Here is a 26,804-nt window from a genome sequence, read left to right on the forward strand (position 1 = left end):
ATGTACAGCAAGGACTGTGTCAAAGTGGCCGTCAGAGTGCGACCATTCAACAAGGTCAGTGCGCTGTTTTTCCCAGTTCCTCTCAGCGCTTTGCCTCTTCCTCATGAATATGGATTACCTTAGACTTCATTTTTACAGTGTGTCATATAGACGTGCTCCTATGTGCTGGTGCAGTGTTACTGTAAATTGAAGATTTGGTTTGGTTGTTGGTCTAAATGGTTCTTTTGTGCTCATGCACTTTTTTTTTAATTGACAGTAAAACTAATTAGATGGTAAGATTATAAAACTGTAAAAAGACTAAATACAGCAGGTGCAATAAGAATCCAATGAATTCCAGCAGTTGTTCTCTAAGAGAGTCAGATAAATGATGATGTAAGTCAGACGATCCTAACGGGGCCATGTGGTTTCTTTCTAACAGTTTCTTTGTTGTTTACTTTTATTTCATGTATGCTGATGAGATGTTGAGCAGTATGGCCCCTTTTTCACTACAATCCTTCCATCCATTAGTTATACCTGGGAATCCAACCCAGAACCTTGTTGATGTGAGGTGACACCGCTGTTCCAATGTGCCGCCAGTGTTTTACGTTTTCCACACTGAGGCAGCTTTTCTTCAGTCCCTTAAATCTGTGCTCACAGAGATAAACATCAGGTTTAACTTAATCGAGCTTGACAAATATTTTCCTCCTTCATTTCACCCCAAAATGATCACACTGATCAACACAATGAACTTCAGAGCCTGCTTAGAATGTCAAAGGCATATTTAACAATTTTCTCCTACCTCTTTTCTAACATCTAGAATAAACAAGAATTCAACTCTTTTCACAGAGTAGTTTTATTTTAGGGCAAACTAAATGTATGAACAGGAAATGAGCCTCTAATTGAATCCCTTTCCAGAAAGAAAGGCACCGCAACTGTTGGCCACATCCGTAGTAGTTTATTATTCAGTGCTATTTCCTGAAGAAGACAACATTTCACTTGCCCTTGCTCACACATTCATTGAAATCCAAATGAATCTGCACCCAGAGAGAGAGGGATGCAGGCAGCCAGTGTGTCGTCGCCATGGTGTCAAACTCCATCACCATCCAGGACCCTCGTGACTCTCAGAGCCAGCGCTCGTTCTGCTTCGACTACGCCTACTGGTCCCACAGCAGCTTCACACGGGACCGCAGTGGCCTGTACATGCCTGAGGAGCCTGGGGGCCGATACGCCGACCAGGTCAGCTCCGAGGCTTGGTGGAGTCATTGCAACTAACAAGGGCGTATAAATATGTATTTCAACTCATAAAATGTCTCCAATCCCCAGGACAGTGTGTTCCAGGACCTCGGAGAAGGAATATTGGAGAATGCACTGCAGGTGTCAATATTTATAGTATATTTAATTCAGTCTGTTTCCATTTATGCATGAAGCAAAGACGGTTTTTGTTCTGCGCTCCTTGGCTGATGTAGACACATCAGAGGCTGTACTGCCATTTCTTATAGTTACTATTCTGAATCAATGTCTACAGGGCTACAATGCCACACTGCTGGCCTATGGGCAGACCGGCTCCGGGAAGAGTTACTCCATGGTGGGCTATGGGCCAAACAAAGGCCTGGTGCCTAAACTCTGTGACCGACTGTTTCAGGCTATTAGAGAAAACCAGGATAGCAGACAGTGTCAGGTAAAGCGTGAGTGTCACATGGTGGCAGGTTTGGTCGTGTGGTGGACATTGAATTTACTCTGAATGTCTCTTTGTGTCCACACAGGTCTTTTTCAGCATGATGGAAATCTATAACGAGCAGGTAAAACAGTTTGTTTTCCACTTTTTAAATGGTGCTACAGCTCAGTGACATTTCTGAGACTTTACTTAAGAATAGGGTTGAAAACGGGCATTGTCTAATTTGGAAACGTTTCATGGGAACAGGAATAAATCAGAAATCTATTAAATTGTAGGTTGGCCTTAAACTGGGATCTTAAATATAGCTGCAGAAAATACACTTGAATATCGCTGGTGTTCCTAAATCACTTAACTTCCCATGGAAAGTTTCTGGAAAGTTTCCATCCAATTTAAGAAGTTAAACTGTTACTAGCGGTTAGTAACAGATAATAAAGTAAAGTTATTAAGTTATGATAAAATAAAGTTGGCAGATAATATTTGGGTGTTGTTCTTTTCCAGGTAATTGATCTGCTGTCGCGGGGGTCTCGTACACCTGGCGGGCTCAGAGTGAGGGAGGAGCAACACAGAGGTTTCTATGTGGAGGGTCTTCGTACAGTCCCCTGTGACAGTGCACCACAGGTAGCCCGAGAAAAAGATCACAATCTCACTGATTCAGTTTGAGAACCACACAAGTATTGGTGTTCAGAAAGTTTGCTGCTTCAGTGGTTTTAGATCTTTTTGTCAGATGGTTTATGTGCTGAAGTATAATTACACGCCTTTCATAAATGTCAAAGGCTTTTATTAACTTTTGTATGAAGTTTATGCAGAGTCCATATTTGCAGTGTTGACTTTCCTCTGCAGCTGTCACTCACTCTCTGGGCCCATTGTTGCATCATCATTGTGTTGGAGTTTCTCAAGTTTGTGGCTTTTTGTTTCAGTGATGGCTGCATGTGTTTCCTTGCAGGCAAACATGGCTAACAGAGGAAGAACAATGATTTCAGGCTCTCCCCTCCTTTAAAAGCTTCCACTCTGTTATTCTAACTGATCAGTACTCTCAGCGGTGCTAACAAGAGAATCACCGACAGGATGTCAGCTGGTCCTTCTGTGGCAGGACTGATGTTTTCATTTTCATCTGATTGCTCTTCATAAAATTCCATCAAGTTCCATCAAGTGCCATCATGAAAATCATGAAAAAAGACAGCAGACTTGTGTCATTCTCAAAAACTTTTGGCCACGGTGGTACACTGTGTGAAAACACACTCCTGTTTCTGTAGGTGGAGCAGCTGATGGAACAGGGCACCAGGACTCGAACCACGGCCGCCACTCACATGAACGCCAACAGCAGTCGGTCCCATATGCTGATTATCCTCCAGCTCAAACAGGCACCACTCACTTCAGCTCTGTTCTACTTATCTTAACCTGAAATTGAAGTTAACTGAATTCATACTGTTGCTGTTTTGGATGCTTTCTCATCAGTAACTGACATTTTGTTGATGCTTTTTTTGTTTCCTTGTATCCTCTGATTCCGTTTGCGTCTGCCTTTTACATGAATACAGCTTTCTCTGTACATTAGTACATTTCAGCATAATATCTGGATTCTGGATTAATTCTGTTGTAATTAATATCACAGATATTTTCCAAAGAAAGCATCACGAAGCAGTCCAACATTAATCTGGTGGATCTGGCTGGCAGTGAGCGTCAGAGGTCGTCAGGGTCAGAGGCTGACAGACTCAAAGAGGGCACCGCCATCAACCTGAGCCTCACCACCCTGGGCAACGTCATCAGGTCCTGCTGTTTACTGACATTTCTGCCAGATGTATTTGATCTGTTCTCACATTTTCTCGTCTCGTCTGCTCCAGTGCTCTTGCTGATGTGGCGGTTGGGAAAAAGGTCGTCCATATTCCCTACAGAGACTCAGTTCTCACCAAGCTGCTGCAGTCTGCACTGGGAGGCAACAGCCGCACCGTTATGGTAACAGACACCATCCTGGATTCAGCATTCACAGAGAGCCAACTCTTTGATTTGATTCATTCGTTTTTGTTTTTCAAAATGAATGAAATTTTCAAGATTGCCACGCTGAGCCCAGCTGATATCTGCTACGAGGAGTCCCTCTCCACGCTGCGCTATGCTGAGAGGTACAACAAACCATTCATACAGTATAAGCTGCTGCCAGTCACTTTCCACCTAATTCACACACCTGTGTCTCACACTGTGTCTCCTGTGCTGCCTCCATTTGTCCAGGGCCAAGCGTATCCAGAACCGGGCGGTGGTGAATGAGAGCCCGACGGAGCGCCTGGTTAAAGAGCTGAAGGCAGAAAATGCCAGACTGCTGCAGCGACTGAGCCGCCTGGGCCAGGAGGGACGCCGAGCCAACGACGAGACCAGTACGACACACAGCTGGAACAGCGTCTGAAGGATGACACCTGCAGAGCTCAGTGTGTGTGTTTGTGTGTTTAGAAGAGCTTCGCCAGCTGCTGACGCACAACGAGCTCCAGATCAGAGCCATTCAGACTCTGTGGGAACAACATCTGCAGGAGGCCTTAAAGGACTGGGAGCAACAGTACGCCAACATCACACAGGTACACACACACAGACACACACTCAGAGGTGCACAGACTCTGCTGTTTAAGATGAGCACGGAAGGTCACTGCACTTTGTGAAGGCCTCTCTGCCTCACTGTCAGGAGAGGAGGATGATGCAGATGCATCCCTACATCCTGAACATCAACGAGGATGCTCAGCTGTCTGGAGTGGTGAAGCTTTTCATCCAGGAGGGTCAGTCTCACAAACAGCTCACTCCAGTTTTTGTGTGTCATTTCAGATCATTCTTGCTGTTTTGTGTTCCAGGTGAATGGATCATCGGCCTGTGTGACTCCTCTCCGAGGTCCATCTCCATTAAGGGCTTAGGGTGAGTTTCCTTCGACGTCATCACACAGCCAGCTCAAATGAAAGAGGCTGCTGGTTCTTTTGAAGAGGAGGCAAGTGTGTGTGTGTGTGTGTGTGTGTGTGTTAGGATCCAGGAGTGTCATGCTGTGTTCAGGAATGAACAGCGTCAGGTAACGCTGACCCCACAGCCAGGGTCAAAGGTCATTGTTAATGGCCACGCTGTAGCTGAGACGACTGAGCTGCAGCACCTGGTGAGTCTCAACACAAATTTAGTGATGCGACTGCTCAGCGTGTCGTGAAAGTACACAAACAATATTTTCTTTTTGTGTCCCCGTCGAGGATCGCCTCATTCTTGGTTCCAACTGTACCTACCTGTTCGTTGGCTATCCATCTGAGAGGGGCGGCGATGACTGGAGCCGCTACGACTACGACTACTTTCAGTCTGAACTTGCCGCTGCTGAGGGAATCCACCTGGGTGAGCGGGACCAACAGCTGCGAGCAGGGAAGTGCTGTTGTTGTTGTTTTTTTTTACTCACCGTGTGCTCGTCTCCTGTGTCTGATTAGGTCCGCCCAGTGCTGCGTCATCACACACAGACCCCAGTCTGCTGGCCGTTTTCTACGATTACATCAAACTGATGCCCATGGTGGCTGAAGCCAACCAGATGAGCCAGGAGCTGAGCAAGGTGAAACTCAAATCTTCTCCTCTCTGGTTTTTACTGACCATCTACATGTAATATTTGTAATGATTGTTTGTTTGTTTGTTTGTTTTTTGTCATACATGACCATGGAACTAAAAATCACTGTCATGATTTAAGGGGGTGGAGTTCAGTTTGGCGATCAAGAATTTGGCGCTGTCAGATTCAAAAGGTCACGACCTGCAGAAGGAGATCGTTGTCAGAGTCACTTCAGTGGGAAGAAAACAGGTCACTTTCTGAACATTTACATTTATTTGTGTTTGTGCCTTTCAGGATTTATTGTTTCTTTGCCCCCCCCCTCAGGTATGGATGTGGTCCAAGGCCAAGTTTGTGAACCGTAAATTCCTGATGGAAGAAGTCTACCAGCAGCACCAGGCTGAGCAGAGCGCAGACAATGTGAGTAAATCGAATGAATGCCAAAAGCCTAAAAGCTTTCAGCACAAATGGGGAAAAAAAAGATATTTCATCCAGGAAAATGACAAACGCTGGAATGTGCTTGTTTAATACCACACTAATACTTTAATTTCAAAGCTGCTGAGCAGACTCACATCCGTGATCACGTCTCCTTTGAATTGAGATTTTTACTGCTTTTGTCAGGAGGGGCCGTCCACAGCAGTGTTACCCAGAGATAAAGACCCATTCTGGGATCCAGTGGAGCCTCTGCTCCTTGGCACCGCTCACCTCTGGCTTCAGTCTCTGGCCTACCGCATCCCGCTGGAGGAGCAGCTGGAGGTGCAACAAACCTGGTTTACATTTCAACACACCTGCCCGTCTGACAGCACTGTCAGGTGGGAGATGTGTATAAACTTATGAAGGGCTGACAACCTGTGCCTCCAGGTGCTGGGATCAGAGGGGACAGAGGAGGCCATCCTGCAAGCACAGCTGGTTCCCTGCAACTCCATCGGACTGTATGACGCGCACACACACACACACACACACACACACACACACACAGTAAGCAATCCAAAATAATAATTCATTAATTTCTGCAGACCACTTGGTGAAGACGATATCCTGATCGACCCGTCTGAGTTACTGGGTCGAAGATTGGACTTCCAGCTGGTTCTGGAACAGTGTTGTGGTGTGCGCTGGATCAGAGAGGCCCGCGACAGAGGAGTCCAATTTGGGTGAGTTACACAACACTTTACATCAGCAGCCAGGCCGGGCACTGAAGCCAGGCTTAAAAATATTATTGTCTTCGATCTGATGGGGCGTACTTTGTGTCCTCTTCCTTTGCCGCGTCTTTTAGCTTCAGGTTATTTGACTGCAGCCAGCCTCTCTACACTCCAGCTGTGTGGCACAACTTAAACCCTCTGCTGGACCACAGAGTCCACTTCGCCTCCCTCCACACCTCCCAGCGTCTGCTGGACTACCTGCAGAGCAGCGCTGTCGTCCTGGAGCTCTGGGGCCTTCAAGGTGACTCAGACAGAATACAAATATTTACAGGCGCCTTTCAGGATATCAGCTTTGGACATGTGACTCTGGTTTGATTCATCTCATCTGCCTCAGACGGATGCACAGATTTGACGTCGTGTCTGGAGGGAGTGAAAATGACCGCAGAGGGTGTGTTTCTCATTGACAGGGCAGAGCCAACAAACATAGCAGTAAGTCTGTTTCCTTCCCACTAAAATAATCTATACATGTGTCTTTCAATGTTTTATGCATTTCCCTTAAAATAAGTGAGAAAACAACCAAACCAAATTGTGTCTGTGTGTGCTACAGCCTGTACTCTCTACAGAGCTCTGTTCTGTGAGAGCCCTTGAACAGGACTTGGAGGAACTAAGGAGTATTAACGCTTCGTTGAGGAAAGAAAATCATAGTCTGAAAGAACAACTCAACGCAGCCAGGAACGGTAACCAACAAATGCTGTTCTATTTCATCCCTGCTGTCAGCACTGGCGTTTCCCCTTCGCGCATGCGCAGTTCGAGTACGTATACCAACCACCTGTGACCTCTGGGTGACCCGGAGGAGACCATATCTTCCGGTGTCACGTGAGGCTCGTTTCCTTCTGTTCATCTCGCGCGCAGTTTGCATTCGGCCCGCTCCACCACAGCCACCTTGTTCAACGGTCGGAGCAGCGACGCGACACTCTCTCGCCGGTAAGGCTGTGCCCTCACCTCCCTCCCGGGACAAGGTGAGTATATTCTTATTTCTTTGCAGCTACTTTGTTTCGCTTATTAACTTCCTGTCGGTGACGATGGCGTTCGCGCATCCTTCTCCCGGCGTTTAAGTTACTTGCTCGAGCTGCCGTCTTTCGCTCGCTTACCTACTTGGTGGGTTGCGCGAGCGCGTCCCAGTGCACAACGTGGATTCTCCGCTAGCGGTAGCTTATAACTTCATCCGCGGATGAGTGTGGTTGTCACTCTGTTGGTACAGGCTGCGTGCGCGCTGCCTCCCCCCAGCACACGCTTTGCTTTTTGTTAATTGTAGCGGTCAGCGCTCCAATTAGTTAAATTAATCAGTTAATTAAAGTTGAGAACCCTGATTGGGTAAGGGCCACAGCGGTGGCTCCCTTTGTTTTTGTTTCTCTGTTTTGGGCTCCTGCTGGTATAGGACGTGTACGGGCTTCCTCCCTTCAGCATACAGTTCCCACACTTGGCCTGCCCATAGCGTCCGCGCTCAGGTTGCCCAAGTGGTCGCTGATCTCTACTGAGGCCATTGCCTGGCACAGGCGGCGTACGCGCCACCTCCCCCCAGTAAAAGGCCCTATAGGACAGCAAGGCAGGAGCACCTACCACAATGGATGACTCCCATCTCTGCACGTCTTGTCAGGCCCCTCTACAACCAGAGGATGGCCACGACCTCTTCCCCACATGCCTTGGCCCTGAGCACCTGCGGGATGCACTGTCCGACAATCCCTGCATGAACTGCAGCTACTTACCTCGAGCTGTGAGGGCTGCAAGACTGGCAGAGGTGGAATATCCAGAAGAGGGGCGTGACCTCCCCACATCAGGCCAGCCACCTCCGGACTCTCTGAGACGCTCCAAGCTTCGAGCAATGGCGGTGGCAGCTGCACCCCCCAGGAAGAAGACAAAGTCTGATCATAGCAGGCTTTCGTCTAAGGTAGAGTAGCTGTCTGCTGAGTTGCATGCAGCCATGCACGATGCATCCCACCATTGCCTCACTCATAGTGTCCCCGGATGAAGCTCTGCGAAGGGATGCTAGGTGCCCTCGACCCCAGTGTCGGCTCACAGACGATCTCCTCACAAGGGCCTACGATGCTGGAGCACGTGCTGGTCGCATGGGGAACTCAATGTCACATCTCATGTTGGCCCTCTCAGCTTCACTACAGGAGGGCAATGTGACTGCTGATTCCATTGAGGCTGTGGCTCCTTTGTCACGTCCCAGAGGGTTCTACTCAACCTATTTCCTTGTCACAAAAAAGACCGGGGGCTTTCACCCGATCTTAGACCGAAGAGGGCTAAACAGATTCATGAAAGTCATACCCTTCCACATGCTGACCATAGCAGAGGTCCTGCAAACTATAGCACATGGAGAATGGTTCACATCCATCGACCTCAAGGACACTTACTTCCATGTACCCATCGCTCAGCAACATCGGCAGTTCCTTTGCTTCACCTATCGAGGTCTCCACTGGCAGTTCAGGGTGCTGCCCTTTGGGCTCTCCCTCTCCCCAAGGGTGTTCACGAGGTGTATGGCTACAGCCCTTGCGCCTCTCCAGTCTCAGGGCATGAAAGTCCTTCCATACTTGGACGACTGGCTTGTCTGTGTGCCGTCTCAGGAATCAGGGTGAACTTGGAGAAGAGTTGCCTGGTGCTGTTACAGACCAGATCTTTCATTGGAATGACATTGAACACTGTTACAATGACAGCCAGACCGTCCACCTGGACGCCAAGCAGCACAGGTGCAGGAAGCTCAGGGTATCGCGACAGGGCCTACATGCTCAGGGGTGTTCATATGGGCCGCGTTCTGTCTCGCAGGGAGACTCACCACAGATGCCTGCCCCTCAGGATGGGGTGCAGTGTAGCAGAGCAGGGCAGCCCATGGGAGACTGGGTTGCACACATCAATGTGGTGGAGCTGCGGGCAGTACACCTAGCTCTTGAACACTTCTTCTCCTCACATGAGCAGCTCCCTGCCTGATCAGCCTTCGGGCAATGTACCTACCGGGAGAGCAGAACCACCTGGCAGATTTTCTCTCCCGCCAGAAACCTCCAGCAGGAGAGTGGCGCCTCCACCCAGAGGTAGTGCACAATATCTGGAACCTCTTCGGCAAAGCGGAGGTGGACCTCTTCGCTTCAGAAGCATCAACTCACTGCCCTTTGTGGTTCTCCTTGGCCGAGATGACAAGCCCTTTAGGCCAGGACGCCAGATGGCCTTCTGTATGCCTTCCCTCCACTTCCCCTGATTCGACTGGTACTCCACAGGGGCCTCCAAGATGGCCCCCTTCTGGCCAGGGACGAGCTGGTTCCCTCTGCTGCACGGACTCTGTCGCAATCCGCCATGGCGCCTTCCCGACAGGAGAGATCTCCTGTCCCAACTGGTGGGGTGAATCTGGCACCCCGATCTACAACGTCTCTGACTGTGTCTGGCGGCTGGAGGGCCCGAGCCACTTTTGAACATCTGTGCGGACCCTGTCAGACACACCATAATGAACGCGAGCGCACCGTCCACTTGTCTCCAGTATGAGAATAGATGGAGACTGTTTTCCAACTGGTGTACGAGTCGTGATGAGAACTCTGTGTGCTACTCTGTGCCAACTGTCCTTGACTTCCTCCAGTTCCTCCTGGATGAGGGTCGTTCTCCATTGACGCGAAAAGTGTACGTGGCAGCAATATCCTGTCAACAGCACAGTAGGCAGCCACACTCTGGTGTCCCTCTTCTTGAAGGGCACTCAGAGATTACATCCTCCGAGGGTCACGAGAATTCCACCATGGGATCTTCCACTAGTGCTGGTTGCACTACGCCAGACACCAGTTGAACCCTTGGCACAAGCAGAGCTGAAGTGGATTACCTTTAAGACTGCGTTCCTCCTGGCCATTTCCTCTGCAAAGCGTGTCAGTGAGCTACACGCCCTGTCAGTGACTCGTTCTTAAGGTGGAACTCGGATGGCTCAGGGGTCACTCTGTGGCCGAACACAGCATTCCTCCCTAAGGTGTTGTACCGCGCTCACCTCAACCAGCCTATTTGGCTTGCGCAGTACAACCCTCCTCCAGGAGATGGAGGGGACAAACCTGAACTATTGTGCCCAGTGCGGGCCCTGAGGGCCTATATTGCAGCCACTGCATGCATTAGGAGATCTGACCCTAACAGGGGTTGCGCTGTCTCCAAGCAGCCCTTGTCCCACTGGATTGTCGACGTCATTGCCCATGCATATTGGGCAAGTAACCGTCCGCTGCCATCTGGTGTGCAGTGCCACTCTACCAGGAGTGTTGCTACATCATGGGCTGCCCTGAGGGGAGTGTCCCTGGAGGACATTTGTGCCGCGGTTCCAGATTCTACAGAGTGAATGTAGCCACTGACCATCCATTGGCTGCGGTCCTGCGGCTGGAGTCCACTACCTCTTCACACTGAAGGTTCGTGACCTTGCTGGTATGAGTCATTCAGTGCTTAAAGCACCACCACCGGCGGTCAGCAGGGATGAAATAGAATGAAAGTTACGAATGTAACTACGGTTCTATGAATCCCGAATGACCACCAAAGCTCTCCGTCACTCAGAATCCTTGTGTGCACGCGAGAAGATTCTGAAGGAAACGAGCCTCAGGTGACACCGGAAGATATGGTCTCCTCCGGGTCACCCAGAGGTCACAGGTGATATCGTTGGTATACGTAGCCGAACTGCGCATGCGCTAAAGGGAATATTCAGTGCAGAAGTGCCGCCTCTGGCGGTCATTTGGGATTGATAGAACCTTAGTTACATTCGTAACTTTCGTTTTCATGCCAGTAAACTGAAAACTAAGTTTAAATTTACAGAATCAGCACAAACATTGTTTCACGCGAACAAAACTTTAAAGAAATTAGGAACGTAAAAAAGAATGAGTCGATCAGTTTCTTCTTGTCTCAGGGGGGGAGAGTGTCCGTGGCCGGTCGGTGCGGCCCAGCTGTGATGCAGAGTTTGCCCGAGCTCTCAAGGTTTTCTACCACAGTATGACCTCAGTCAGGGGTCAGCTGCAGCGCCTGCGCAGACACAGACCCAGTGTGAGCATCCATCCGTCTGCAGCTTCAGTATTAGTGATTCATGACTGTTACTGCTGAATTTTTGTGTTGAACTTTTACAGACACCTGTTAAAAATGAAGTGTGTATTTCTGTGTATTTTCCAGGAGGAGTCTGACCTGCTGGGGTTCAGATTCTTTATTGATGAGCAGAGTCGTCTGTTGAGAGATTTCTCAGAGCAGCTGGAACAGAGCGTCTCCACTCTCAAACAAGATGTAGCTGCTATTGTCCGCCGGAAACGGGAACGATCAGGATTCTGGTCCTGACTGCGGAGCTGATTTTCAAAAAGTATTAAGAAGGTGAATGTCTCGTCCTTTCATTTTACAACACTGCAGTAGAGATGAGACTGAAGATAGGGCCCATCAGTGTTTATTCACACTGGTTGTGGTTAAACGATAATGTGGACACTCAACTAAAAATTTATATTATTGATATTCTCAAGATCGTAAAATATGTTAAAATTAAGAAGCCAATATTAGTCACTTTATTTTTTTTTAAAGAGAAATATTCAGATTAACCAACTTTCATAAAAAAATATGGAACTGTAGCACTAACAGAATAACAAATCAACACAGTAAGATCAAAAGGAAAGCACATAAGTTTAGAAAACGTTTATTACACTGCATGTAAAAGAAGTAATTACAGTCTCAAAATGTAAATAAATTAAAAAGGCAAACAACTCAAGTTTCATTAATTCCCAGTATGATGTTTTTGAACCATCATTGTTAAATTTTCAAGCTGCTGCAGTTCACTCAGTATAATTACTGACAGCCGAGCATCAGAAACCACAGAGGCTGCTGAAAAATGAAATATACGACACTCATAGTGTTGAGTTTGACGTTTTTACCTCAGCTCTTCTTATCGTAATGTCCAACTCAAAGGTAAAAGCACAACGGTTAATGTTTCTACAGTACAGACAGTTGCTGTAGGTCCAAAAAAAGAATAGTGTGGGCACATTTATAGAACGAGAGGCAAAAGGCTGATGTGAGGCAGATTAGTTATCACACAGGACAGAAAATCTATACACAACAGATACACAGCAAAGACAAGCTGGGAGCAGGCAGTTGGTCGAAGAAACTTAAAACAGGCGCAGACACACAAACGGAGGCAGCAGTGAAAGGCCAGAGAATCAGCTCGGTACATTAAAAGTGAGGAGGTAGAATGGAAAAAGACAGATGGCTAGCTACGTGTATACTTCTGAGGTGTGTGTGTTTGTGTGTGAGCTCAAGGTAGAGTCAGTGTGGTTTGTGTTAAACTTTACAGAAGCTCAGATGCTTCAGGAACAAGCACCATTTTTACTGAACTGATTTCATGTGTTGAGCACATTAAAAGGTGTGTGTGTGTGTGTGTGTGTGTGTGTGTGTGTGTGTGTGTGTGTGTGTGTGTGTGTGTGTGTGTGTGTGTGTGTGTGTGTACAGAGAAGGCTGTAGGTAGAGGTGAGGTAGGTCAATTGGATCTTGAGGGATTGGGGAATGAAAAAAACGCAAGAGAAGAGTGACAATATACAGGTCCTGTAACAATCAAGTGTAAAATGAACTGTTTCCTTTTTAATGTCTGACTTCTAATCATCTGTACAACTTTGGACAGTTTGTGTTCTGAGTCTGAACAAATTAAGCACACAAAGCATGTTTCAAAGCAGTTTGGGTACATATCAAGTACACTGGATAGCATAACAAAACAAAAATGTACTCCCTGGAAGTAGCAGAAACTAATATTTCGGGCATGCGCATATCAGATTTCAGCATCCAGCCGATGCAGTGAAGGATGTATACCTGACTTTTAAGTTACAATTCTCCAGCTAACATTAGACACAGAGCTGTGTGTGTTGTACAGATTGTAAACTGTTTAAACTTTGACATGACTTGGCTTAACTTGCTCGTCTCTAAAGCTGACTTGTCTTTTTTTTTTTTTTTTTTGGCCAAGCACCTGCCTTTGCAGACGGGTCAGTACTAAGATTGTTTTGGCAGCACTGGAATGACCTCTGTGCATGTAAAGTATTATTCCAGTTTTTTTCCACGAAACATCTCTGTAGTATGGCTCTGCCAAGTCTGTGATGGCTCTGTTTTTATGACCAACAACAAACTAGTGAATCTAATTGAATTGTAGTTCATCTGCCTTTTTCCAACTCAACAAAAAACAAACAAACAAAAAAAAAAAGCAGCCCTTTTACATTCTGGGTTCAGTTTTCTTCTTAACAGAGGGGTGACACACACACACACACACACACGCGCAAAGCTTTCAGCAGCAGACAGATGATTTTCACAGTATAAAAATATTCCACTACACCACAGAGAGGTCCACATATAGCCCCATATGGGTCTGTCTCGAAAGCCACACAAAGATGAAGGTCGTTTATTAAGAGCTGCAGTCTAAGACAATGAGTAGGAATAATTAGATCAGACTGAAGAACGTCCCAGTTTCATTGGAGCTATTACCAAGCTGGAGGACAAACCATTTAAGATTGTTATAAAAAGAGTAACAATATTAACGTAGATTCTGCAAATTTGTGTAGGGTCATTATTTTTGCAGTAATGCCGCCATAAGACGAGTCTCAATGCTCTCATGTCTGGACTAAATCCAGAATCTGATAATTCATCCACAGTTCACCTGGAGCAAAATCATATCCTTAGTGACAAGTTACATCAACGTCCCTTCCTGTCAGTTTTTGTCTAGTGAACCAAATCCATGCAAATTACAATTAGACTTCTGGTGAAACCTGACTGCATCTACAAAATACTGAACATGTTCACATTGTTTGCCACAACTGACCAGTGAGGAAATGGCATCAAATATCACTGCTCCATTCTGCAGTTTCACACTTTCACAGTAAATGTAGAAGTGTGTATCAGCAAGGAGTGAGTCCTCCTTAAGAAGGCATCACCAGTGTCCTGACTTCCTGTAAAGATGGAGACTGTGGTCAGGCACTTGTGCCGTCATTTTCACTGACTCGACTGTCACTTGCTGTGGTTCCGTGGGTGATGAGAGTGGGTGGGGCCTCAGAAACATCTCGCTGGCTGCTGTGCCTTGAGCGGGCATCTATCTGATGGAGGCTGCTGTGAGTGGAGAGGGGGTGGTCCAGACGCGGCATGCTGCCATGGAAACTGCGCTGCTCTGTACCTCGGTAAACCATAGTATCACTCCTGAGCAAGCAGGAAAGAGAGTTATTAGAGAGAGACCTTATTGCGTTTGATTTACACCATCTGACACGCTGATAATCAGAGCTTCAGCTTTCGAGTTCTACCTGTCGTCTCGAATGCGGCGCAGGCTGCCATGGTAACTAGCCTTACTGTGGACACTGCTGGCTTTACTCCTGGTGGAGGCGCCGTGGCCATGATGAGTTCTGACTGGTTCATCAAGGTCATCCAGGACAGCCAAGTGAGTAGAGGAGGCGTGGGTGGAGGTGCCCTTCAGGTAGATAAATGGGGTAGAACAGATAGAGACAGACAGCACCAAAGGCTTTGTTAAGAACAATGAATAAATAAAAATATTTACTCAAAGAAAAAGCATGCCATAAAAACATTCTTATATTCTGGATTCTAACAAACACATCTCATCATCATGGAGTGAGATATAGAGATACTTTAAAGTGCACAGTAAATCTGATTCAACTATGATCTAATGGGATTTTTTGTTTGAAGGGTTAACAAATAGTTAAAACAACGATATTTGCTTATTTTGTTGCCTCTACAACCAACATTACACTGTTTGTTTGTGATACTGCTGAATCACTAAGGTCCTACCTGTGTGGATGTTCCTCTGGACTTCCTAATAACAGGAGTGTTCGGTTCACGCAGCAAAGACTGGGCAAAGTCTGGCTGCTCCTGCAGGACCTGGCGAGACTCATTCACTCCACTGCTACAGAGAGAAAGAAAGCCAGAGAGTGCAGGAGTAAATCGTGTAAGGATAAGAAACAAGGAAAATGCATGACAAGATTATCTGCAGGTACTATTTCCACCTAAACTGTATTTCTAACTGTCTGCGAACTTTCCACAGAAATAAAAACTTATCAAATACTCAATTCAACCTTTCTGACCATATTAAGCATTGAATCAGAATGAAAATATCACATCTGAAGGTAGAACAGAGCTAAAAACAAAACATAAAAAGGTCCAATCTTACTCTTTGTGTCTGTGTCCATGAAGAAAGCTGGCCCATTCAAAACATGTCTTCTTACTGCCCACCCAGAAAACAGAGGGAATGCCCACCACCAGCATCATCAGGTATTTGATTAGGAATAAAACTATGACTGGCCGGCTGGTCTGCTCCACCTAGAGAACATAAATATTAATTATTAACTGCAGAGCTCTAAAACGAAATGGGAGGGATTGATCATACAGACAGAAATATCGAAGATTAGAGGGAGGACAGCTTTTATTATTTTGGAAATTGACCAGAATTTAAGATTAAAAATGAAAAACCGAATACTGTATCAGCAGTAACAGTACGAAGGAACTTACGATGTCACTTTAACTATGTGAGCTAAAGAATCCAGAAATGTTTAATGTTTATTGTCCAGCCTTATGACTGAAGAATGAGGGAAGCAGCTGAACTGCAGTCGGGATGTCTCCTCAGATGGACCTTGATGCATCTTACTATACAATACAGCAGAGGGCAGGATTTCCCACCAGCTGTGTAAACGAGGTGGGGCTTGGATATTGATTATCGCTACCTGGTTTAATTCAGCCTAAATTTCTCCTGACTCACTCTTGATGAAAGAGAGAAAAAGACAACTGGATTGAGTTTCAAAACATAAACAGAGCCCAACGTCTGTGCTTGCACATTAGATTTAAACGTTAAATCTTCCAAACAGATTTCTTTCTGAAAGATGATAAACTAAAAACTTTCTTTTTTTAGTTCTCTCACACTGCTGCAGTGCTGTAGTTTAAAATGGATAAGAAACACACTAATAAGGGCATTTTTTAAATAGTTTTGACTGACATGACAGCAACAGTGGCCATTTTATTTTATGAGATTGTGTTAACTCAAAATCAAAGAATCAATGTGATAAGAATTGGACATAGACTATTTAATAACCCACTTTGTGTATGTACATACACAACTATGAGTGACATTTTACTTTTTTTTTTTTTTTTAACCGCCTCAGTACAATTAAGAATAAATGCTGGTAAAAATGCTATTCTCCAAGTATTTTTTATCCAAGCTGTCTCCTTCGGAAACTTCTAGTTGAGGAGTGTTACAAAGCCCAGGCATTTCCTGATTTTGAAAGAATCAGATCTCAGGAGAGTTATGTTGCATGTTGGAATTAGTTAGAGTTGGTATTAGTCTGTGTCGCCCAGGCTTAGATTAAATGTCACATATTTGGGCCCTGCTATAAAGCAAAAAAACAAAACAAAACAAAACCTGAGCCTTCAGTAAACTAACACCCAAGACAAAAACATCCACAAAAACAGTAACAAAAGAAAAAAACAATTATAACAATTATATGCTGTCTTGCACGTGCCAACATTTGCATGAAACAAAGATCAAAAAACAGTGAAATTCCAGAGTTACAATAGGACTTAAGAGGGGGTCTCCCTTCAAGAGTCCACACACAAACACAAGTAATATAAGATGACAGTTCTTTTGTAACCGCTCTCTGCTTTAATATCCATGAAATATGGTGTATGTATGGTTAATGTTTGAATCAAGTTTTTATATGTGAAGCTGATTAAAAGCTTTCATTGTCTTGTGTTTACACTACACTGTGCACATTTATTTGGTTATGACTATATCACCAAACAGTATAAAACATCTCACTCACGCCACTCTTTAGAACCACTACAAAGACATTACAGAGTACAAGCAGCAGAGCATGACTGAGCAAGCCCTCAGAGAGAGGGACACTGAGTAAAAGAAGTGTCTGAGGACCAGCTGAGAGAGAGAAAGACCAAGAGACAAAGAAACAGAGATGGCGGTCTTATGTGGAGCTGGTTTTGAGAGCTGTATTAGTTGAGTTAATGATGTATACTGGACCCTGCTCACCCCCCCTCCAAAAATACCAGCTCACTCAGGCACACAACATATCCCTCTTACTCACCCACACAAATATTTGATGATTATTTTTTAAGATCAGGTTGTAGACAACTACAATTTTTTTGGAAGAGAAACTTAAATTAAATGGCCACCCCATCTGTCTGTTGTAAACATACTCTCTGATCAGAATGAGCAAGTTTCTTCTTTCATCATAGTTGGCAGTTACTTGTACTGTTATCATTACTCAGAAATTTTGTCAAATGAATGTAAATAAGGCTCAAGTTGTGAAAAGTCTTGGTATTCAAGATACTCTTCCACACTACTTGACTGTACTTCACACCAGCTAATTTCCACGGAGTGAGATACGAAGAGCTGTGAATACAACTGGAATCCTTTGAAGAGTGTGAATGTGCTTTCAGTGTTCAGATGGGATAACAGATATATTCTGAGAAGTCAAATTTACAAGATAATCCAAGTGCAACTAATAATAACTGACATTTATTTATATTAGCACTGTGCTAATATGCAGAGAATCTACTTGTGTCCCTGGCAAAGTTCTCCAAAAACCTCTCCACAAATGCCATACTGTCCTGTCAAACAGTGACGCACACCTTATCTCACTAGCATAGCAACATTACACTGTCTCACTGTCTTTACCTTGTACGGACAGGGGATGTGATAGCGCCTGCAGTTCTCCTCCATCCATGTTGTCTCCCAAATGTTACGGTAGGTGTGTTCATATAGGTAACACCCAATCACAGTTAATAAGGGGACGAGATAGAGCACAGAGAAGACTCCCATTCGGATCATAAACTTGACTAGTTTGGTCTGGTTTTCCTTCTCCAATGGGATTTCCATGCGCACCCGATTCAGAGCCACAATGCCCACTAACAAGAGCGAGACACCTACCTAGAAAGAGAAGGGGAGAGAGAGAACAAGAGAGAAATGAAAGGCTTACTCTTTGGTAAACAAAATCAAAATGAATTATTTTTTTAAAGAGCTGATGACTGACAGAGGACATCCATATGCTGATCTGCCTCCATAATATCAGCCAACCCACTTGTATCATTTCATCCACCCTCCCATTAATCTGTGCCCCCATCCATCTATCCTTCCATCACACTCATTTATCTTCCGAGTATACTCACCGCTACATTGAGGCAGAGCGGTGCCAGAACAAACCACCTCAGGGCGTCTATGTCATAAAGCCCAATGAAACACACTCCACTGATCCCATCTCCCTCAATTTTGTTCAGGGCCAACAGAGTGACAGTCAGGGCCCCTGGAAGCCCCCAGGCAACGGCATGGAAGAGCAGGGCTTTCTTCTCAATGGCCTCGCTACCCCATTTAGGCACAGCAGCCAGGAACCAAGTGATTGTCAGTATGACCCACCACATGCTGCCGGCCATGGTGAAGAAATACAGGACCATGAACAATAGGGTGCATGCCTGAGAGAGAAGAGTGTGCAATAACTTTTGATTGTTAATGAAAGCCATTGGCTCACTAATAATCTTCAACAGCATCAATAGCATTTATGATCACTTTAAGTCTTTGACTCATACAGTGTACATAGTTCAAGCTACCACAGAAACATATTTTGGAGTTATTCATGACAATGTGTTTTTGTCTTTTCACAGTAGCTACTTTAAGATCTATCAGAAATTATTCATGATCAATGAGTGAAAACATCAAAACCTAAAATCTCACATTTCAAACACAGATGTTTAAGTATTTAATGTTTACATCTAAGAGCTGACAGGCTTTGTTGTGTTGTGTGAACCGAAGCCCCCACCTTGTTATGTGAGCCCTGAGTGATGGTTGAAGCTCTGAACTGAGAAGGGCTGATGGCATTACATGCTACCCTGTCTTCCAGCAGGAAACCAAGGAAAAACACCAGCGAGACCATGACATAACACACAGCGTAGAAGATTATTGGACGTTCCGGGTAGCGAAACCTTGTTTGGGGGGATAAAAAGATTAATCTATATTAACTTTTCGCTGCACCACCATTTGTGTTGTTATTTTAATGTTATATCAGAAATTTTTGAAAATAGCTTTCAGATATGTTTGCAGTCCATTCTTAAATGCAGACATACTGTATTTGTATAATTAAAAACTAAGGAAGTTGATGTAAGACAACCCCCCATAACAAAAAAACAAAAACAAAAACAAACAAACAAACAAAACAGTCAAACCTCGTAACATCGATGAGAAATGTCAGGAAGGTGAAGAGGGTTGCAGACAGACAGATGATGGAGACAACTCCTATGAAGTATCGGGTAAAAGTTAGCTCCTGCTGGTTGAAGAACATCGAGGGGCATGGGGCAGAGCAGTCTTTCCTGCCCATGAATATGTAACCCAGGTCTGGGTCAACCTTGAGTTCTCTGGGGCACCAGAAACCATAGTCTCTCTGGACAGTCATGGATGACTGGTCAGTGGGGTCAGAGCTTGTTACCAGATCCTCCGGACGAGGGTAGGGCTCATCACAGTCAGGAAACCTGGAGAAAGAATGATTACGTTCATCGTGCAAATACATTTTCTATAAATTTTACACCTGAACAGACATAACTGAATTTTAGAAGCAACTTCTTAGTACATACAACACAATATATTTCAAGTGTAGTTTCTGAAATGATGTCAAGTGCTTTCTAAAAACACAGAAATTAACAAAGAATGATACTTAAATCCTTTATGAGGGCATGACTTTTTACAGGTCTGGTGGGATTGGAATACATTAATGAAAGACTTGATTTGGATACATATTGCAGGCTCAAAGCTTGGAAAGTAAACAGTATACGTTGATAATGGGCCTGTATCATCTAGGATATCAGTGTTACAACAACACACCTGCTACACTCCATGTCATCTGGCCAGGCTAATCCAAATATCTCCATGAGTTTATTGCACTCGTCTTTGGCCTGCTGGCAGAGGGATCGACATGGCATGGACACCCGGCCGTACTCGGTGCACACTGGGGCGTACAGGGCACAGAGGAACATCCTTAGGTCAGCACTGCACATTAGGTTTACCATGGGATGAAAAGGCTACGGGAGAGATCGAGAGGGACAGAAAGAAAGACACATTAGAATTATTCTGTTTAAAACTGTTCCAAAGCTGAGAGCTTTGGTTCCAGCAAGGTCTAAAAACATTCTCACAAACGCCTACACATTTATCTTTCTCATGTTATATTTCAATCAGAATGAAAGGGAATTCAATCTGCCATGCATGAACGCTGGAAAAAGTGATGTTACACACACGCACGTAGGAGAAGGCCCATATTAAACCTGAAATATCCATTCAAGTGGATGCTGACAGAGAGAGGAAGAGGACAAGTGTGTTATAACTCTTGTGCTGCAATTTATACTACTCAGTATTCCATCAATATTTAAAGTCTAATTAAATATGTAGCAGAAATCATATTACCAAACATCACTTTGAAGTTGTGGAGAGACAGACGAGCCTGTGAGGGCTGAGAAACTTCCATGTGTCAATACATTGAGGGGTTTCCACACACTTATGTATTTTACTATATATACTCTCTTCCTGGAGAGGTTGTCTAACATTTAAAAAGTCTGGCCTCTGACCTTCAGGCTGCTGGCTCAGATCCACAGGTGGCTTGGAAAACTTTTGAGTTTTGGGATGGACAAGGTACAGACTCTGCCTTTCATTTTATATGTTATACTGATATAACATTGAACAAATATATATAGTGTGTATATTATTAAGCATAAACTTGTTGTTGTTCATTTCATGTGCAGGTGATAGCTACAGTATTGGAGAATTCATTAGTCAGAGGTCACTGACCAAAATAAAAATGTCAGCACAGAGAAATTAGAGCAGAGCCGTTATGGCAAAGGATAGAAAGCAATGGAACAAAACACTTAGGTTGACTGCGCACTACACTACTGTGTGTATATAAATATGTGTACATGTGACACAAAACGGTACACTTCCATTGGTTGCTCATGACAAAAGCTATAGTATATGCTCACAGACGTTATGAGTACATTCATGCCCATGCATCAGTGAGTCTGTGAGTGTGTGCATGTTTCGGTGTAGTTTGGCCTTGCGAGTATGTTTTGATCGTTCTCAATTGCTGTGATCTAGATATGCACATTGGAAAGACGCTCCACCAGTAAATGGGTGCAGTGATGCGAGTGTGTGTGACATAGTTTTCAATATTGCACAGAAACACAAAAGTCCAGACACACAGACAAACCACTCAGTTTTCATTCAATAATTTACACATTTCACAACACTTCTCGAGTCTGAGCACGCAAAGTCCACTGCGTTGGCCCACAGAACTATAGGAACCACAAGAGCTTTATGATACAATTATATACCTTTGATGTACAGTAATGATATGCTTAAATAAAACCACATCAAGACTTTTTATGTGGCTTTTATATGAGAATATATAATATATAAGAATTCTAACCTTTCTCAGACCATTTCAGCCATGTATTACTTTACTTCTCTCCCACTGTTTATCCTCAAATATAGTATTTTAATGCAGCCGAATTCCTGATAACATTGTTATTAATTTCTATGCTTTCTGCTTGACAACACATGACAACAATTTGAAATGAAACATGAAAATTCAACATTAGGACTAAATTTAAACAGGTAGTCACTTCCTGTCTAGGATAGAGGTCCTGAACTTGACCATTGCTACTCTTATCAAACATCCCTTATCTTCAATGTGAAGCAATGAAACAATGTAGGGATTAAACACCCAGGGAAGACTGAACACCACAAGTCAATAAAATTTTTCATTTTAGTTATTTTCTTTATAATGAGAGAAAGGCAAACAAAATGAAGCCCTGAGGAATTTGAAAAAGCTACACTTATGACACTTAGAGTTCACACTGAGGAGACTTCTTCCTAAATTGAGTGGTGCTCACAGTGATGGTGCTTCCACAGACTCAGTTTAAAGACCTGAGAAATGGTGAAAGAAACTACATTTCTTCAGAGTGCATATTAATGCATGTTACATAGCTATGCAAGTAACAACAAATTTGAAAGAGAGCCTGAGGTCACACTCAGCTTAACTTAAGTGCTTGTTGCTTTCTGCATGAGTGTGTCTCACTGTCCAGCAGAATGGAGCCTTTCTTCTGGTTTCCTTATACCAATTCTTCCATGAATGTGTGTGGCTTCCATTTTGTGCGTCACCATTCTGCCCATTTCTCCAGTGCATGTGGGGTTACTCGTGCTCGGTGTAAGTATGTCCCAGTTATTGTGTTTTAGAGCGTGTGTGTGTGTCCATTTCTAGATATCTGTGTGCAATTACTCTGACAGTCAAGGCAATTGCCCCCCATCTCCCATCACAAAGAGAATATTGATATTAAGTGGCCTAACTGTGCCTCCCAAAGAGAGAGGAGGGGGATGGCAATCAGCCTTCTATGGAGGGTGACTAGAATGAATTGTCCGGCATTTCATGGTCAGTTTTGATAGAAGATCAGGGAAAGGAGAGCAGAAAAGCCTACAAGCTTAGCCTGAGGTCAAACACACTTCTGCTTGAACATGGAATGATGTGGGAGAAGACGATTTAGGGTGAAGAGAAAAAAAATGCACCACAACGGCTTCTTCTTTAATTGTTTCTCTCTTCCCATCCTTCCATTCACTTAATAGCACAGCAACCCATTTGACTACTACTAGCAATTTAGCAAAAATATCAGATTATTTAAAGTGCAGCAGGTTAAAAGACAAAGCAAGATGAAAATCAAATTGGAAATAAAATCAAGGGTTTATTTGTGATCGTGTGTTTTTGACAGGCAACTGTGAACATTCTGAATAAGAAACGTGGTGGATTTTTGACATTGCGGAAAATGAGAAGAAAAAAAAAAAGGGCCCCTGACTGGTCCACCTCTTGTTCAATAGAGGGATTAAGTTTCTTTCTCTTACGCCCCCCACCAAAGAAACCCTGTGGAGGGAAAGAGAGAAAGAGAGAGGAAAAAAAAAAAATACAACAACAAAGAGAAGCAGAAAGAATGCAGAAGATGTTTGACGGTCATGCAATGCATCCAATAACGCTTTTGTCAAACAAGAGTGCGATGCCAATAACTGCAGGTAAGTTGGTAGAAAAAATAAAAATAAAGAGCAGTGCATAAATGAAAAAAGTGCAGTGTGTGCTGCATCTGAGAACTTTTTATATCACTTTCTGAAGTCTGTTTGGTTTCAATTCAGCCTCCACAATCCACGATCCCATATCATACCATCCATATAAAGCCCTGTCCTTGAGCCCTGTAGCCAACTGTTTCCTTGTCATGGTTTGGCTTTTGATGCACAAGCTGTGTGACCTTATATAGACAAGCAGGTCTTTCCAAATCATGTCCATGTACAAACACTTTCTGAATACATTGTATGCAAGTTTTTATAGTCGTTTATCCAGAGTCTGTTTTGTGTGTGTGCTTGTGCGCGTGTGCAGGGTATTTAAATGGTTGTGGAAAATCCAGTTAGCCAACTCCGCAGAAACTCATACACATTGTCAAGTGAAACAGGTAGAGCAGGAGGGGAGGGAGGGATAAAGAAAGGGAGAAAAAACTGGAGTGGAAGGGAGAAAAGAGTGGCGGTTTCCTGGTGGATTAGAGAGTCAAATGGTTTGTAAGAAGCGTTTAGAGTGTGACAAACGAACACACACACACACACACACACACACACACACACACACACACTTCCTGAAACTGTCACTAGCTTTGTATTGTGGTTAGATCAAGGTGACAGGCTGCTGGGTCTGAACCTCCAAAGAAACAGCTCCTAAGCTGGCAAATCACCTTCAAAACAGCTATCTGTTCTGAAGTCCAAATGCATTTATGGTTTTCATTGCTTAATGATACAAACTACTCCAGTAAAAATCTGATTGTTTAAAAAGCTATACAATCCAATTAAAATCTAATTAAAATGGAAGTTTTTAGCCTTTAGACTGATGGGAAACCAATAGCCTGCAATAGCATTTATGGTGCAATGGGAAAATATATTTTATTATATTGCAGCTTTGTGTATAAAAAAAAAAAAAAATAATAATAATATATATATATATATATATATATATATATATATCAAGCTAGACTGAAAGAACTAGATTGTTCTCTTGTAAATATTCAATGCAGTGTATTTTTTGTTGCCTTCCATGTTCAGTCAATTGAATTTACCATAGATAAACTCAAATCAAGTAACTAATTAGTTACACATGAAAAAGGACTTTAGATGAGAAAAATCTGTTTTTACCACCAAATCCAAGTCTATCCAGACACATCAGCCTCACAGCTTCTATCTTTCTTCCTACTCTTCTGCTCTCTCTGTCTCATACTCTAACTCACTCTGAAATCAGTCAGTTGTGGGCCCCGCAGCATAAATCCTGTCAGACCACATCAGCTCTACTTCCATTAGATTGGTACAACATAACATCGCTGACATCCATTCTCTAGCCATTATAAAGTGAATCCTCAATTTTTTCCTGCAGAAACTATATTTTCATTTACTTCTGTTTCTCTCATTTTTTCCTCCTTACAATTTAACTATGAGCAGATCCTCCTGGAAACAATTTCTTTACAGCTTCAGAGAAGTGCATCATTTCCATCAACAATCACGCAGTCCCAACCATCCTCTTTGCACTAAGTCACATCCATTTTTCTTTTTTACCTTTTAAAGGCACTGGTGTTTTCTTCTGCTAGCCAGATATAATTTTAGCTAGCATCTCCGAGTTGCTCACTGTGTAATGCACACATGATACATGTTTATAGACATTCACACCACAAGACAGTCATGCACACAGACATTCCCTGTGACTGTGCCTGCTGCCTCTTACATGCTTGTGAGAGACAGGCGTTGGCCATGAACAGATGAACTGAACAGACTGTGATGCTCTCCGCCTTAATCTCTGAAAAGACAGTTAAGAAAGGGTCACCCTTCTCCCACTCTCTCGCTCTCTTTTATTCATTTGTTCGTTTATCCGTGTCCGTCCATCGTTCAGTTGGGAGGACCAGACAAAGCCATTAACAGCATTCCCTTTCACGTTCACTTCCCCTCCTCCTCTCTTCTTTCTCCTGAATTCATCTCTTATTTTCTTTGCCTCCCATTTACTCCTGGCAATTACCCTGACAAGCACTTGTCCTCCTCCACCATTTTCTTCATTCCAACATCAGTATTCATTGACTTCCACTTTTTTTTATCCTGCTTCGTCAAAAAAGCATCAACGTACCTTGTCTTTCCTGTTTTTTACGCCAAGTGGACATTATTGTCAATTTAGTCATCCAGTGATGTCAGAATCATCCAAATTATATTTTATAATTTTACAATTAAATTAATTAAATGTAATATTGCAATTAATAATCTTGATGAAAACATTGCTAAAAACATAGCATTTTTATTTGTGTTGTTCTGTGTTCAGACCTTCTGATTTAGCTCCCTTTGTCTGTGCGTAGCATTATCATTCCCATTAGTTAATTTTTGGAATGCAGTACAGACAGAAAGAGGGAATCACCAAATAATTATAGGATATCACCTGCTGACTCCGGACTTCTTTAACAACTAAATCTTGTGGTAAACATAAAATTAAGTATGGCTGTGTGGAAGATTGACCCACAGCTGACTACAATATACTCACATATTTTGGTGGACATGTCCTATGTCCCACATCTGATCTGCAGGCTAATGGACTCATCAAAATTCACTAGACTATGTTATTAATGCCATCTTCCGATGTACTTCTAAGTAACTCTAATGTAAAATTTCAACATATGTATGGCAATAAGTGTGGATCAGATCAATTCTTCACAACATTTACAGTGTAACCACTTCCAGTTACTTGAAACTGATTAGTACAGACCAATTCATTGAAATGACCAAAATTAAATCATGTCTGCTTTTCTCAGACAACAGTGATCAGAGAAAATAATTTGGCTCAACAGCATGCTGTGTGTCTCCACTTCACACATAAACAACAATACAACGGCAGTCTTTTCACAAGTCTGCGTGAAAAGCCATCGTGTTTTTCAACGATGCCGTGTTTCTCCACAATTGTATGGCTTTGACTGCCAATATCACAGATTGCAGACTTTCAATTGCTTTCAAGACAAACAACACTTCAGAGAAATGTGCATTTTTCAACCAAATTACCCAACTAGTATAGCATAAATTTTCCATTTCCACCACTTCCCTTGTATAAGCAGTCCTTTCGCTCCTTCTCCTCTTTTTGGTTGAGTCTAGAACATGCACATCCAATTTCCCTCCCCTCCACTGCCTGCTTATCTCCCTCCATTCTTTCCGTTCTTTCTCAGCCTATTTAACTACCATAGCAACAGGTGATGTGGAAGCTCACGTAGCACTATGTTTCATGGAGGATAACATGCATGTGCAGAGACACACACATGCACACGTTGTGGTTGGACTTTAAAGAATGCAACCATCTAAAGAGTATGGCAAACAAGCGCGCATAAGGAGCAA

The 26,804-nt window shown here is 43.7% G+C and overlaps 2 protein-coding genes across 4 annotated transcripts in view; one reads left to right on the forward strand and one right to left on the reverse strand.

Annotated features, from left to right (window-relative positions):
• Positions 1-12,272, forward strand: kif28 (kinesin family member 28). Its single transcript, XM_029498571.1, has 27 exons — positions 1-54; positions 1,024-1,215; positions 1,303-1,353; positions 1,505-1,657; positions 1,743-1,778; positions 2,153-2,272; positions 2,908-3,015; positions 3,264-3,418; positions 3,493-3,604; positions 3,701-3,768; positions 3,875-4,017; positions 4,091-4,212; positions 4,317-4,407; positions 4,480-4,540; positions 4,646-4,769; positions 4,858-4,993; positions 5,083-5,201; positions 5,334-5,441; positions 5,517-5,609; positions 5,811-5,945; positions 6,051-6,121; positions 6,206-6,340; positions 6,463-6,629; positions 6,723-6,817; positions 6,936-7,065; positions 11,238-11,371; positions 11,495-12,272. The coding sequence occupies exons 1-27, from the start codon at positions 1-3 to the stop codon at positions 11,651-11,653; spliced, it is 3,072 nt and encodes a 1,023-aa protein (XP_029354431.1). The 3' UTR covers positions 11,654-12,272.
• Positions 11,984-26,804, reverse strand: part of LOC115040852 (frizzled-3-like) — a 24,135-nt gene continuing 9,314 nt past the window's right edge. For 2 of the 3 annotated variants that reach the window (XM_029497936.1, XM_029497937.1), the window contains exons 3-11: positions 20,208-20,404; positions 19,556-19,858; positions 19,153-19,315; positions 18,509-18,808; positions 18,018-18,269; positions 15,507-15,655; positions 15,128-15,242; positions 14,629-14,792; positions 11,984-14,527 (exon numbers count right to left, since the gene is read on the reverse strand). In XM_029497936.1, the coding sequence (XP_029353796.1) occupies positions 14,305-14,527; positions 14,629-14,792; positions 15,128-15,242; positions 15,507-15,655; positions 18,018-18,269; positions 18,509-18,808; positions 19,153-19,315; positions 19,556-19,858; positions 20,208-20,404 (1,866 nt within the window). In that variant the 3' untranslated portion in view covers positions 11,984-14,304. The remainder of the gene's footprint in view (positions 14,528-14,628; positions 14,793-15,127; positions 15,243-15,506; positions 15,656-18,017; positions 18,270-18,508; positions 18,809-19,152; positions 19,316-19,555; positions 19,859-20,207; positions 20,405-26,804) is intronic. The other variant, XM_029497938.1, reaches the window with a different exon arrangement.

Source organism: Echeneis naucrates, chromosome 3 (genome assembly GCF_900963305.1).
Source record: "Echeneis naucrates chromosome 3, fEcheNa1.1, whole genome shotgun sequence".
Taxonomy (NCBI): domain Eukaryota; kingdom Metazoa; phylum Chordata; class Actinopteri; order Carangiformes; family Echeneidae; genus Echeneis; species Echeneis naucrates.

What these genes read in the sequence shown, in the direction of transcription:
- kif28 (XM_029498571.1), top strand. Translation starts at nt 1, where the DNA reads ATGTACAGCAAGGACTGTGTCAAAGTGGCCGTCAGAGTGCGACCATTC. An exon ending in GAAGCTTTTCATCCAGGAGG is followed by an intron (nt 4,408 to 4,479) that starts GTCAGTCTCACA and finishes TTTGTGTTCCAG; the next exon opens with GTGAATGGATCATCGGCCTG. An exon ending in CCCTGCAACTCCATCGGACT is followed by an intron (nt 6,122 to 6,205) that starts GTATGACGCGCA and finishes TAATTTCTGCAG; the next exon opens with ACCACTTGGTGAAGACGATA.